We start from the raw sequence: 15,458 nt of genomic DNA, 5'->3' as shown, positions 1-15,458 counted from the left end.
GCTCTCACATTTATCACTCATGATCAGTTTCGAAAGAATAATTAATTTTAAAGAATTTTTTTTTAATTTGTCAAGGACGTGAGATTGGCTGTATGTAAACAAAAAAGGCACAAAGATCTTACGTGCGATGGTGGTTGTTTTTGTACTGATTTAGACAATGACAGAAGAATGAATTAGTAATTACTTTGCTTTTAGATAATTTACGTATCAAGCGTGTTTGGTTAGGTTTTTAATCGTTTACAGCTTGGAAAATTTAGGCCTAGATCGCGTCTATCTAACTAGTAAACAATACGAAATGTGTTAGTTAAATACGATTTAGAAACGTTTAATTACACTTTTATTGCGACAATAGACACTGATGAAACTAGTAGCTGTCTTTTTTTAACGAATTTTGCACTATCAAGAAAACTTGAATAGAATTTTTTGTGTTTGTCACGCATAATTTCGGGTTATGTCGCGAAGTTTTTTCAAGAACAAGCTCTGCTGGGACGCTAATACCCAGTTGTGCGACAAGAACGGACACTACAGCTAGTATACGAAACAAAGAAAATTTAAATTTGACACTATTTCCTCTTAAGTAAGTTCTTTTAGCGGACGAAGAAAATACCTATGATCTCACTCAGCAGCTATCTTGAATGTGTACCCAAAACTTAACGTTCCTAAAATAATATTCGAATCCATACATTCTGTACTCACTAGACGAACTAGTAGCAACGCATAAAGGGAGAATTACAGCTGAACAAATGCAGGAATCCCGCGATAGACAACATCATAGTATTACATCTATAAGGGTGCAGTCTACTTCTGTTTCAAACGAAAGTCAGTGCACGCTCAGATTTACCTGTGCATCACATGCCCATGATTGCTTTGTAAATAAGCATCAGACATAGTAAGCAATTGAATGTAAAACTAATATGAACCTATAAGTATATGTGTTTGTAAGAAATTACTTCTGCAAAGAGTTACACATACCATCGAAATATCAATTGTTGAAAATTATGTAAATTAGCTGTATAGATAGAATAACTAAATTGGATAATGTGTAACTACTGGTGCGAAATATGTAGGATGAGGTTATTACAGGTACTCCAAACCGAAAAATTCGAGACGAATTTTCTGAAGGAGATAATCCCAGCGGGCACATAAAATTCGTCCATGTCCTACCATCCCAGCTCCCGGAAGAAGAACCGCCTGTCTCAATGACCAGGAGACTGCCGGCTAGGGGGAAGGAAATGCTGAGCGAGCTGCAGCAAACACAGAAGCCATCGCTGTAAGGGGGAACACCCAGGTCCGCAAGTAAAGCATAACATCATGGAAACCGAGAGAGACCGCCATACTAATGACAAAGCAGAAGGTGGCAAGGAAGGCTAGGTACAACGCAACAATATCTATACAGGTGCTGAAACAGCAGAAAAGAGCCTCTGAAATATGAAGTTGCGAAAGTCTGAAGTCACTAGAAGAGCTGATAGCGAGGGAACACCAGGACAAATGATGTCATAGCTATCCCCACCACAGCAGAGCACATGGGATGTGCCAACATGAATACCCTTAAGCTTATTAAGAAACGTCTGATTGTTGGGTGCCGATTGCCGACTGATCAATGTATAACATCAGCCCTTGTGTCGCTGCAGCTATCCAGTGAGAAGTGAGGTTATGGAGGTAGATCCTCAGTACATCTAGCTTTCTTCGGTCATCTATGAAACCATGAGTCCAGCTGTGAGGACATTGCTGCTGCCAGCTGCCCTTCCAGCTTCCGAGGCAACGCTGATGAGGTGTGGAGGCCGCCATCACCCTGCAGGCCTGCTGGAGGCTTCACCTGCATGACCTGGATGCTGTCCGTCATGCGCCTTCGAGAGGGGGAGGAGGGCGGCACTGCTGTTACTCATCCCGTTCTTGTGAAGATACCAACATCGCTGGCTCCTGTCTGTTTCAAAAGGGGCTCAGAGCCGAATCCTGCGAGCCAGTGACTACTTCAGGTGGACCTGGGACGAGACTCCTGAGTGCAAATCTTCGATGTCAATGAGAGAACTTTGGAGATCGACACATAGAGCTTGAGGCAGCTGGAGCCCATAGGCTGACGACCACCCCATGACGCAATAGCTGATGCCGAACCCTTCGCCGCACTGGCGGTAATGCCCATGCCAGTAGAGCCGCTGCTGACGCGGCGCTGCTCCGCCGGCCCGGCTGAGGCATGGTTTTCTGGAAGACGATCCTGTATTACTGCCTAACAAATGCGTTATTATCAATGATGTTTTCTAGGCGCTCTCAAGCATAACTAGGTTCTGATCACCGCATCCCACCTGGCTCCCTCCTGTCGACTGTAGGAGTCTGGGACCGGACTCCCATAGTGCAATTTCTCATATGAATTGCGACTTGAAGATGATAAACAGACAAGAGTAAAAAAAACATGTATATGGTGTTACAGAAGAATGCTGAATATTAGGTAGAACCATTAGATAACTTATGAAAAGAAAAATGTTGATAGAACACATTCTGTCACATCAAGAAATAGTTAATTGTAAAATGAAAGAAGTGTAATGGCGAAAATTGCAGAGGGAGCCCAGGACTTGACTACAGTAAAGTGGATACAGGTTGGAATAGTTATCCAGAGATGGAGAGACTTGTGCATAATAGCCTAGATGGAGACCTGCATCGCTCCAATTTTCAGACCGAACACAACAACAACAACAACAACAACAACGCAGTCCAGAGTATGTAGCCAAGGATGGAATGGCAGAGTGGTAAGTCCTGGCAGTATTAAGTTATTACAGATGGAGCACATCTCATTGGGTAGGAAGTGAGAATGGAAACTGCTATTCGTTTATTTACAAAAGCATTCGTCATTTAACCGTTTGCCTCAAGTGATTTAGGGAAATCAATGTCACCCTAATTCTTCAAAGCCGAACGGAAATTTGAACCAAACTCTACATTTACTTCAGTAGAACCACAACTCTGCATAAGGGTTGATCATATTTCACTAATTATCCCATCATGGTAAAATAAGTGTGTATCAGGAAGTAATGTGCGTCCAAACAGGTCTTGCAATATACACTCCCGTAATTCCAGAAGACGTCACACCATGTGCGCACTTGAACGATTTTCCCTCTCTCTCTCTCTCTCTCTCTCTCTCTCTCTCTCTCTCTCCCTCCCTTCTCTAAGACATTATGAAAAGGTCCCTTTTTTTCTGAATCAGTATAATGATAGTACAATTTAAGCTAGGCACCAACAGCTGTTTAATGAGTGGCCTGGAATTTTAGGCGACAGTCCAATGTTATCCCAACGCATCTCACAAGAACTGTGGACAAGGATTTTATACTGAACATTGTTTCGTTTCATAGTTGCTACACGACACAACGGCCTTACCTCGTTGAAAACACCGATTCTCGTCAGAACACAAAGGATAAGCAACGTCGGGGGCGGTCAGTACTTGGTTGAGTAATTGCCTGGGTATGCCACATACTGTTGACAGTTTTCACTTTGCCTTTTAAGGCAAATGGAAGGACGGATTGTGGCGTGAAGTCCATGATCATCTGTCTTTGTGCCAGTGTCCTGGATTAAATTCCAAACCACTCTGCTGTATCTGATGAAGTAAGGGTACGTGACACTGTTGATGGTGATCTGTCTGTCGGACACAGAAGTTCAGCTCGGCGTTACCCCTTGGTGTTATTCGGGAGCTACAGGCTATGTGCTCACACTTGGAGAACACAAGGAAGCATGTGGTTTGTGCATCACGGGGCTCCAGCACATTTTTGTCACGTTGCTCGACATGCATTGGATGACATCTACCGTGACAGACGAATAGATAGGGCAAAACTAGTTCTATGCCACCCTGTTCTCCCGACCGCAGTCCTCAGGGATAATCAACCTCAGGCAGAGGCCAGTGAAACCATTTGACTCCGTCCGAGCGTGTTTGAAAGGGAGTACTCTTCCACAAACGTAAATGATTCGACGAGTGTATGTGTTTGTATAACAGTTTTTTCCTTCTTTTAGTACAAGGATTCCGCTTACAATGTTAGTAAAAGTGTTTCTACAATGCTCATATTAGTAGCGATGTATGCTCTTTGATTTTGCACGCAGTATTTTTGTCTTTTTATATCATCATGAAATACGAGGGCTACGTGAAAATTTCTCGACCTGATAGTAAAAGACTGGTTTTTTAAAGCCCAAAAACACACTTTTCCGTTGTCAAGATCAATGTACTGCGTCCAGAGTTGTTCAAGGGAGGGCATTCCATCTCTCTAGTGAGATTCCCGAAGCTCTGCAAAATGGAAATCGTACACGAATACTCTACTTCGAAAAAAAAAATCATTTTTTATACTTTTAGATGCGTATGAACTTCAGTAAATCTGCTTTAGTACTCACTGCGCAACCACGCGATGCTCTTGACAGCTGTTAAACAGACGCCTGTGGTTATAGCTATGTAATATGATCACTCACAAGTAGGATACAGGAAAAAGAGAGACACAGGTAATATGCAACATTCATTTATTCATTTAACAAGTATAAAACCCATTTGTACTTATAAAAAATAACATTTGAACTGCTATATATAGAGTATTAACCTCCGTAAGGTCTCGCCAGTCTACATAATAGCGAGCCGTTCACTCCCGCCATTGCGATCCCTAACACAGCGTCCGCACAATGACGCTACAGACCTCCGACCCTCTTGCTCGCTCGCAATCACCGTCCATTGTATCTAACTGGTCGGACACAAACACCTAATAACGGCTAATGACAATTGACATCGAAAATAATATCCTTTGTCAATCCAGTCAATAATATTCCGGCAAACGCGATCACCTATTGTTCTCCCTGGCGCAACAGGTGGAAAAAATATATATATTTCCCCGTTGTCGAGGGGAGTGAGGAAACGGAGATTAAGGTACTATACTTTTACTGTTCTCGTTAACTGCACATACTTGTCGTAAACCAACTTGGTAAAACATTTGTACTATCTGGGAAACAGTCTTATCTTTACTGAGCAAATGCTGTGAATCTGAATTGAGGTAATGGTCTGACGCCAAAGATGAATTGGAAGAAATGATGCCTGTTGCGTTGCTAAGAAACATACCTGAGATTCAACTGTCATGGATCATAATGCGACAGAATCGCCTTCTACGGAACAAAAAAAAAAGTTCATAGTTGCACAGTTTGCTTTGAAATAGGAGTTGTAATGCATCAAAACTGAAATACCACCATGTTGAACGTATAAAAAATTAATAAGCATATAATGTTAAAAAACCCAATCAATACAGAATTAAAAAGAAAATAGATACAAGTAGTTTCACTATACCCCAAAGTATATAATAAATTCAAAGAAAATAAGGATACCCAGAAAAAAGCTGCTAACAAAAATATAAGAATTCTTTGGCAAATGTGAGCATCGTCACTGGAAAGCACTAACTTCCCAATCTCTTAAGTAGATTCCCCACGATTTACTTAAATAACCGGCCTGAGGCACTGTCTGTTAATAGGAGTCGAAAGCGATATTCGATATTCTAGGTGAATACGTCAAATGAAAACAGGGACTTATGAAGCAGAAATAAACTGTGTTACGAGCAGGAAACGCACACGTAAACTTATTCTCCATGTGAAATGAAATGTTAGTTGAGTAAATGTCTAAACGGAATGGAGGTACAGCGCAGAGGAAGCAAAGGTGATGCATGAACAGTTCCTCGTAAGTAGCGAACTTGTTAGTCACCAACAAGGAAGGTGGGACTTTCAAAGAGAGCAATTTTCTTTTCTCATAAATGTGTTTGATCATCTCGAAAATATTACTACGGACTGGCCTAATCTTATGACTGATGCACAGTCTTTCAGCTACATAAGCCAGAACAAATTACTCTTCGTATATTCAATCTTATTATGGAGTACCGGGAACTTCGGTTCAGATTATTGACTTGACGGAAGCATTTAGAATGTAAGCTACAGATGCATCTCCAGGAAGAGGAAAAAATGTATGAAGGACGTATTCAGCTTGGTTTGCCTTTTTTGAAGCGCACCTTACGATCTCATTGTTTATACTGAACTTAGCTGGAACTAAACTGAACTTTGTAACTCTTTCAAAGTACAAAGCGAATATAATAATGCCTCAGAGTCCAGAATGAAAAGTTTCACGCCAGTGTCGCTCTCTGCACCATCCTCTCCACCTTCGACTTGTTCTTCAGGCTGCCGCTACGGGACTTCTCGAACTTCTGGTAGCTGCAACACACAAAATAACTTTTAATACCTTTCATACTATTAGTTTACAAGTGGTTCAAAATACCAGTACAGAAATACATTGAATCGTTGAAGGTGACTGTTCTGTGGAAGTAGATACGACAGTATACATATATATTGGTATTAATGGTTGAACTATGATAACCTAAGATAGAACATCTGGAGGCTCCAACTGAAAGCAAAGAAATTTTACTTGGGCCCAATGCCCTGTGCTTCCGTATTCGAAAAGTGAGTTGCGCCCAGGTAGTATATGATGGCTCACTAGCACAAGTTCGTAAGACACGCTCCACAGTACGCAGTGCGGGCTTCATCCTGACTCTATGTGTACGAGTATTAAATAACATTCAAAAATGCAAAGCCCCGTTGCGACAGGAAGGCAGTGAAAGAAACACCAAAAATGGGAAATACAGGATAATTTTCGGTTAGCGATAAAGCGCACAACCCTCTGTCACTAGAAGCATCTACAAAACAAAGTGAAGAGTCACAGCATCCAGCATCGCGACTGTAAAAAACAACGTGAACTAAATATTCACAAAGACTCTCTTATACTCTTTAAACCCGTTGCAATAGACATTTGCTGTAAGTAAAATGACCCTCTGAAAGTGAAGAACAAAAGGAAATTTGAGTAAAATCGGCGCCAAGCTGAGAGGAGTGGCAGCGGCGCCACAGCTGTAGATCTCGCTCGGCTCCAGACTGTAGCGCCTAGAACAGCACGGCCACTCCGGCCGGCTGCCATTTGTACTCAGGTGATTCATGTAAAAAGGTATCCGACATAATTAGAGCCGCACGACGGAAATTAACAGACTGAATGCGGAACAGTAGTTGGAGCTAGACGCGTGGGACATTCGATTTCGAAAATCGTCGCGGAATGCAATATTCTGAGTCCACAGTGTCAACAGTGAGCCGAGAATACCAAATTTCAGACATTACCTCTCACCACTAACGACGCACTTAACGATCGACGGCAGCGGCGCTTACATGGAGTTGTCAGTGCTAACAGACAAACAACACTGTGTGAAATAATCACAGAAATCAATGTGGGACGTAAGACGAGCGTATCTGTTAGGACTGCGTGACAAAATTTGGCGTTAATGGTCTTTGGCAGCAGATGACTGACGAGAGTGCCTTTGCTAACAGCACGACATCGCCTGCAGCGCCTCTCCTGGGCTCGTGACCGTATCGGTGGACCCTAGACGACTGGAAAACCTTAGCCCGGTCAGATTAGTCCGGATTTCAGTTGGTAAGAGCTGATGGTAAGGTTCGAGTGTGGCGCAGACCCCGCGAAGCAATGGACCCAAGTTGTCAACAAGGCACTGTGCAATATGGTGGTGACTCCATAAAGGTGTGGGTTGTGTTTACAAGGAATAGATTGGATCCACTGGTCCAAATGAACTGATCACTGGCTGGAAATGCTTATGTTCGGCTACTTGGAGGCCATTTGCAGCCATTCACGGACTTCATGTTCCCAAAGATCTATGGAATTTGTATGGACGAAAATGCACCATGTCGCCGGGCCACAATTGTTCGCCACTGGTTTGAAGTGCATTATGGGCATTTTGAGCTAATGGTCGGACCATCCAGACACCCGACATGAATCCCATCGAATATTTATTGGACATAATCCAGAAGTCTGTTCGTCCACAACATCCTTCACCGGCAAAACTTTCTCAATTATGGACGGCTATAGAAGCAGCATGGTTCAATATTTCTGTAGGGGACGCCCAATGAATTGTTCTGTCCAGCCCACGTCGAGTTGCTGCACTAAGCTGGGCAAAAGGAGGTCCATCACGGTATTAGGAGGCATCCCATGACTTCTATCACCTCAGTGTACTTTTCAGCATGTACTTTCCGTGCGTCACTTGTTTTCATTTCTGCACGTTCCCAATAGGTTGCAGCGCTTGCTTTCAGAAAACTGTTCAGTTTTGTTTCGTTTTAGTAAGTTTGGACTACAATGTGTCTAGAACATTAACATACACAACACTATCGAATAAGTGATTGTTTTATCACAATACACCGATGTATTTTTTTTCGGTTTAGCATTGACACTAAATTCGGCAACAACCTGTTCTTTCACATTCCAGTGGCACCGTTTTCATAACTTTTAAGAATTAGTATCGCGTTTTCTGAATGTTGTACGTATTCCGGTTATTTTCTAAAACAAATAGTAGTATTCCTTTTGAACAAGTACTAAAATTTTGGTGAATCTCACCAGTGTTTGTAAAAAAACAGTATTTTCATCTTATTTTGGCATAGAACAATGCACTGACCACTAATATAAACTTTTCATTCATATAATCAGAGTTGAGGAATGAGGAAAACTATATACAGGGTGTTACAAAAAGGTACGGCCAAACTTTCAGGAAACATTCCTCACACACAAATAAAGAAAAGATGTTATGTGGACATGTGTCCGGAAACGCTTAATTTCCATGTTAGAGCTCATTTTAGTTTCGTCAGTATGTACTGTACTTCCTCGACCCGTTGGCCCAATTCAAGGAAGGTAACGTTGACTTCGGTGCTTGTGTCGACATGAGACTTATTGCTCTACAGTACTAGCAACAAGCACATCAGTATGTAGCATCAACAGGTTAGTCTTCATGACGAACGTGGTTTTGCAGTCAGTGCAATGTTTACAAATGCGGAGTTGGCAGATGCCCATTTGATGTATGGATTAGCACGAGGCAATAGCCGTGACGCGGTACGTTTGTATCGAGACAGATTTCCAGAACGAAGGTGTCCCGACGGGAAGACGTTCGAAGCAATTGATCGGCGTCTTAGGGAGCACGGAACATTCCAGCCTATGACTCGCCACCGAGCGAGGTGGCGCAGTGGTTAGACACTGGACTCGCATTCGGGAGGACGACGGTTCAATCCCGCGTCCGGCCATCCTGATTTAGGCTTTCCGTGATTTCCCTAAATCGCTCCAGGCAAATGCCGGGATGGTTCCTTTCAAAGGGCACGGCCGACTTCCTTCCCCGTCCTTCCCTAATCCCATGAGACCGATGACCTCGCTGTCTGGTCTCCTTCCCCAAACCAACCGACCAACCTATGACTCGCGACTGGGGAACGACGAGGACACCTGCAATGGATGAGGCAATTCTTCGTGCAGTTGACGATAACCCTAATGTCAGCGTCAGAGAAGTTGCTGCTGTACAAGGTAACGTTGACCACGTCACTGTATGGAGAGTGCTACGGGAGAACCAGTTGTTTCCGTACCATGTACAGCGTGTGCAGGCACTATCAGCAGCTGACTGGCCTCCACGGGTACACTTCTGCGAATGGTTCATCCAACAATGTGTCAATCCTCATTTCAGTGCAAATGTTCTCTTTACGGATGGGGCTTCATCCCAACGTGATCAAATTGTAAATTTTCACAATCAACATGTGTGGGCTGACGAGAATCCGCACACAATTGCGCAATCACGTCATCAACACAGATTTTCTATGAACGTTTGGGCAGGCATTGTTGGTGATGTCTTGATTGGGCCCATGTTCTTCCACCTACGCTCAATGGAACACGTTATCATGATTTCATACGGGATACTCTACCTGTGATGCTAGAACATGTGCCTTTGCAAGTACGACACAACACGTGGTTCATGCACGATGGAGTTCCTGCACATTTCAGTCGAAGTGTTCGTACGCTTCTCAACAACAGATTTGGTGACCGATGGATTGGTAGAGGCGGACCAATTCCATGGCATCCACGCTCTCCTGACCTCAACCCTCTTGACTTTCATTTATGGGGGCATTTGAAAGCTCTTGTCTACGCAACCCCGGTACCAAATGTAGAGACTCTTCGTGCTCGTATTGTGGACGGCTGTGATGCAATACGCCATTCTCCAGGGCTGCATCAGCGCATCAGGGATTCCAAGCGACGGAGGGTGGATGCATGTATCCTCGCTAACGGAGGACATTTTGAACATTTCCTGTAACAAAGTGTTTGAAGTCACGCTGGTACGTTCTGTTGCTGTGTTTCCATTCCATGATTAGTGTGATCGGAAGAGAAGTAATAAAATGAGCTCTAACATGGAAAGTAAGCGTTTCCGGACACATGTCCACATGCCATATTTTCTTTCTTTGTGTGTGAGGAATGTTTCCTGAAAGTTTGGCCATACCTTTTTGTAACACCCTGTATATAGTGTTTCACAATTCCTACTACTGGTTTCCAGGGCGTTAAAAGATAAAATTTTGATAAGAAAACGATGTGCTGAAATGCACCGTTTGGATATAAACTAAGTTTGAAGGTAGGATCACGTTCAAATCACCCGCTTCACGGAAGTCACACATACTGAGAAGAGGGCACTGTCGTCAGTGAATGTTGCAATTATAGCATCACATTTTATTTATTTATTTATTGCCAAATTATAGACCTGTTGCCTGATGTTTTGAAACAGGTAGAACATTCCTTATAGTTTTCTGTTTTCACCTTTTTGTAGTTTTCTTTTATTTTTATCCACAACGTTTTACAAAGAATAATACTTTTTAAAATAATGAAATTTAAGGTTGAAATATAAGATCTGTGAGTGCCATAGCCGATTGTGACTGGCGGTGAATATCTCGGAATGGTTTATTCGAGCTGTTGACCGCCAGTCACAACAAAAAATTTAGGTTTGTTAGCACAGAAATAGTATTGCTAATCCTATATATAAACTTTATGTGCTCATCCGTGTACAGTATTTAGTTCTTTCTTGGCTGCATCGCCGGCACCTTATGCTTATTTACTGTCACATCTCGTCCTCCTCCTTCTGTTCTTCTTCAGTATCACTGCTTTCACGGTCACTGTGGGTATCGCTGTCCGTCTTCTGAAGATCGTTATTACGTTGCATATACGCATGTCTGTTATTTCGTGTCCGCAGGCACTCTTCATGCGTTGTTTTTGAAATACTGTTTGTCAGTATGTTTAGTTGTGCCCATTGTTCTTCGTCTCATGTATGTCAGTTTCTGTGCAGTGTAAATGTAGTGTATGTCCATTGTTCGCGTATTGCCCGCGGAAAAAGACAGTGTTTTCTGGGGAACCTTCTTCCCCGCATGTGTATGTAGATGTAGATGTCTGTCTCAGACTCAACCGGTTTAAGTGCATGAGGTGAGGTCCGTGTCCGGTTAAGAAACGTACCATACCGTGGCTGGGATCTATATATTTCATTCTCAACCGCTCCTCCGCATCACATGCCATTTAAGCCCGACTATAGCAACAGCAGCGGAAACTGGTACTTTCACAACTGGGAGGGTTGACTGTGGTGTTCCACGGACTCGCCGCACTCTGAAGAAGATGTCCTTCCTTACGTAGAAAAGAACCCTACGGTGGGTATTCGAAACACTGCCCATACAGAGCTTATTGTTATGCTGCGTGCGTACTGCGAAGTGAGCATTTTCGAATTGATAACGATCTTCAATTTTTTTTTTACACACAAACTGTACATTCCTGGACATGAGTTCCTTATCAAAACATTATCTACCACCTCCCCCTACAATCCCTAGAAGCCTGTAATAGAAATTGCGAAATACCCTGTACATGCGAAGAACTACCTCTCCAGGATCAGTGCTCTTTCTTCAACTAAGAGATTTTAATTGAGTTTTCGATTACTGTGTGATCGCTTATCTCTACATACGTCAAAAAAATGGCTCTGAGCACTATGGGACTTAACTTCTAAGATGATCAGTCCCCTAGAACTCAGAGCTACTTAAACCTAACTAACCTAAGGACAGCACACACATCCATGCCCGAGGCAGGATTCGAACCTGCGACCGTAGCGGTCGCGCGGTTCCAGACTGTAGCGCCTAGAACCGTTCGGCCACCCCGGCCGGCTCTACATATGTCATTTTCGGTGTTGTGCAGATCCCGGAAGGAGTAACGGTATTAAGGTTTTCAGTGAAGGAAGAAACCAGCAATGCGATCTACTCTTTGTCACCCTGTGTTTCAGTTCAAGTATGGTCATTGAGCGTGAAAGAACAGTCTGATGGACAGGACAAAGCTGCACGACAGCTTTCTGTCTGATGTTTCAGAAGGCAGGTAACCTGGAAGGTGAGAAATACTACGGAAAAGCGTGGTACACATTCATCGCGCAACTGATGCGGGTACAGAACCATACTCGTAGTATCAAGTGAGGGCAAATGCCTCTTGTCTCGATAAATGAAGGGAAATTGCAACAGTGAAAAATCAGGCAGAACACTGAATTATGGTATGGCGATGATGATAACGATAGGTTTTTTTATGTCTCGTATGAAAAATTAGATAACACTGATCTCAAATGACAAGTTCTAGATTAAACAGATTGTGGATTACTAAAGTTTGTTAACAAAATTCGTTTGGCAAAGAACTTCCAAACCCCGCTACAGAACAACGATGCCGTTCGTGACTGCTCCCTCGCTCTCCCTAACGCCTCCCCTACCCCTCCCGCCCCCGCCCTTCCCCTCACTTAAATACCTAATGGCGTAACTTGACGGTCTATCGCATTATTCCACGATGAACGGTCGCTCGCCACTCGCGTTGATTACACATTGGCAATATAGTGGTCACGACTCCGGCAAATAGGTTTCTAAAGCCAATAACCGGGCGCGGCGGACCGCGCACGCCGTGTCAAACGCATTAGCCGCACCAAACTACGCAAAATGATCCCCTGTGTTTCCAACTTCGTTACCAGCCAAACAAGCGTTATTTGCCGGCACCGAACCGCGATAATTTAGAATAACTGAAAATGACGGACAGCGCTTGATAACAGAGCTTCGAAACAAGGACTCCATAACTGGCAACCAAAGGCTACTGCTTTTGTTGGGGAGTGGACTTTGCACTCAGAGGAAACGACATTGGCGAGTATTATGAAACTCCAAGAGAATCTCATCCAGTACTTTATGCTTAGACAGATATCCACTCCTAAAAAGGAACAACTGGGAAAGGAGTACAATATCACTATAACGCTGACTGGTAAGTGTACCACGTTCAAAGATTTGGAGGCAATATCATGCGCCCCCACACCATAACACGTGCATCACCACAAAGAACTTGTCCGACCATTGTGAACGTACCCTCATATGGCCGGAGGTGCGATCAAGTAATGCACCCAGAAACATCGTTGAACATGATCGTTTTGGTCATCTAGGTGTTGTGGTGTCTGGTCTAGGGGGTACGGGCTAACGCTGCATGGAAGTCATCAACATGATGACGATGATGATGATCATCATCATCATTTTCCAATTCCAGTTTCCCGAGTCACGTGTACAAACGCACGCCACCTCTTCTGTCTTCATACATCTTCTGTTCCAGGATAACTTCCGATTTGTGCCATTTATCCTGCACGCCTGATCTGACGGTTTCTATCCAGCGTTTTCTTGGTCTTCCACGTGGTCTTCTTCCTACGAGGTTCAGGTTGAAATAGTTTTTGGCAGGTCATTCGCTGTTCATTCTCATTATGTGCCCATACCACTGAAGCCTGCGTTTTTTTATGGCACTGGTAACAGGAACCTCAGTACCGTCTACTTTTCTATTCACCTCATTCCTGATTTTGTCCTTTCTAGTTGTTTGATTCAGAGTTCTAATGAATTTCCTTTCTGTTGCCTCAATTCTGCTGAGGTCTTTGTTTAGTAGGGTACATGTTTCTCAACCATATGTAAGGAATGGTACGAAATAGGTGTGGTACATGGTCGCTTTTGCTTTTCGTGGAATTTTATCGTCCGAGAGAAGATTTCTGATTTGACTGTAAAAACTGAATGCTTTCTGTGTTCTCCTGAGTATTTCCTGCTTAATGGTGTTTTCTTTCGAGATCACGCTTTCGAGGTACTTGAAATGGGAAACAGATTCTACTTTGACTCCTTCTAGAAATATATTTGAAATTGTTCCTTGCCTGTTGACTGTTCAAATGGTTCAAATGGCTCTGAGCACTATGGGACTTAACATCTGCGGTCATCAGTCCCCTAGAACTTAAACTACTTAAATCTAACTAACCCAAGGACATCACACACATCCATGCCCGAGCCAGGATTCGAACCTGCGACCGTAGTGGTCACGCGGTTCCAGACTGAAGCGCCTAGAACCGCACGGCCACACGAGCCGGCCCTGTTGACTGTCATTTCTACTGTCTTTGTTTGATTTATTTTTAGTACGAAATTTTTGAATTTGTTGTTCGAATCATTAAGTTTCTTTCGTGCTTCAGCTTCTGTCTCTCCCCATACTATCAAATCATTAACAAAAGCTAGGGCATTTGGTTCAGTATTTTGTTGACAGAATTTATGATCTTGTCCATTACTATTACAAACTGGAGTGCTGATAAGTCACTTTCTTGTTGGAAACGTCTCATTGTTTCAAACCATTCTGATCTTCGTTACCTATCTGGACACAGCTGTAACACTTTTGGTGTGGCGTCTTGACTTTATCAATTAGGTACTTTGGCACCTTTAAAGGTCTTCCCAACATTCCCATATCTTGTTTAGAGGACACTGTCATACGCTTTTTCAATTTCCACAAATTCAGACACAAGATTTCTTCCATATTCCCAGCACTTTTCTGTCATCATTCTTACTGCAAAAATAAGATCCATAGTACCTCAGCCTTTCCTGAATCCCTGTTGTACTTCCTCAGGCAGAGGTTCTACTATCTTTCCATATCTCATTTCTGTGATCTTTTCAGCAGCTTCACGGTGTGTGGCACCAGCGTGATGCCTCAGTAATTTCCACATTTTCGTCGACCGCACTTTTTGAACAAAGGGATGATGACTCCTTTACTCCAATCTTCTGGGAATTTGTTTTCTTCCCAAACCGCTAATACGCATTTTAAGCTGCCTTTGGCATGTCTGAGCTGAGATCATCATAGCCTGTCGACGTTCCATTCCGCATATTCTTTATGCTGTTCCTACCCCACGCCATTTTAATGGATGCTCGTAGGTTTGTACTTCATTAATTACTCTACACTCGTTGATGGTTGTGTTGTCCCCACCTCTATTTAATAGCACGTTCACGTACATTTTCGTTTCATCCCGGGTTCCTTTCTGTGTCCAAAGTATGTTACCGTGATATGTTACCAGTTCAAGGATATTTACATATTCATTTCGTTTACTCTTTAGTCCTTTGTATAATTTCCCACTTCCCTGACAGTCTTCCTCTATCCTTGTAGTAAAGTCCTCCCAGCACTTTTCTTCCTGGATCAGTGTTGTTACAGCTAATTTCTTTCTGCGGTATTTTTGTGCTAGATGTTCAGTTGCTAATTCATTTCGTCTACAATCTGTTTTCCGTTTTTCATGGTCTAA

The 15,458-nt window shown here is 43.1% G+C and overlaps 1 protein-coding gene across 1 annotated transcript in view; it reads right to left on the bottom strand.

Moving 5' to 3' along the window:
- Nucleotides 1–4,468: 4,468 nt before the first annotated feature.
- Nucleotides 4,469–15,458, bottom strand: part of LOC124776403 (peroxisome biogenesis factor 1) — a 388,232-nt gene continuing 377,242 nt past the window's right edge. The window contains 1 exon segment of the mRNA XM_047251383.1: nucleotides 4,469–6,201. Within this exon segment, the coding sequence (XP_047107339.1) occupies nucleotides 6,114–6,201 (88 nt within the window). The 3' untranslated portion in view covers nucleotides 4,469–6,113.

This window comes from Schistocerca piceifrons, chromosome 2 (assembly GCF_021461385.2).
Source record: "Schistocerca piceifrons isolate TAMUIC-IGC-003096 chromosome 2, iqSchPice1.1, whole genome shotgun sequence".
Taxonomy (NCBI): domain Eukaryota; kingdom Metazoa; phylum Arthropoda; class Insecta; order Orthoptera; family Acrididae; genus Schistocerca; species Schistocerca piceifrons.
The sequence above is the reverse complement of the archived record's forward strand: the minus strand, read 5'-3'. Positions and strand labels throughout refer to the sequence as shown.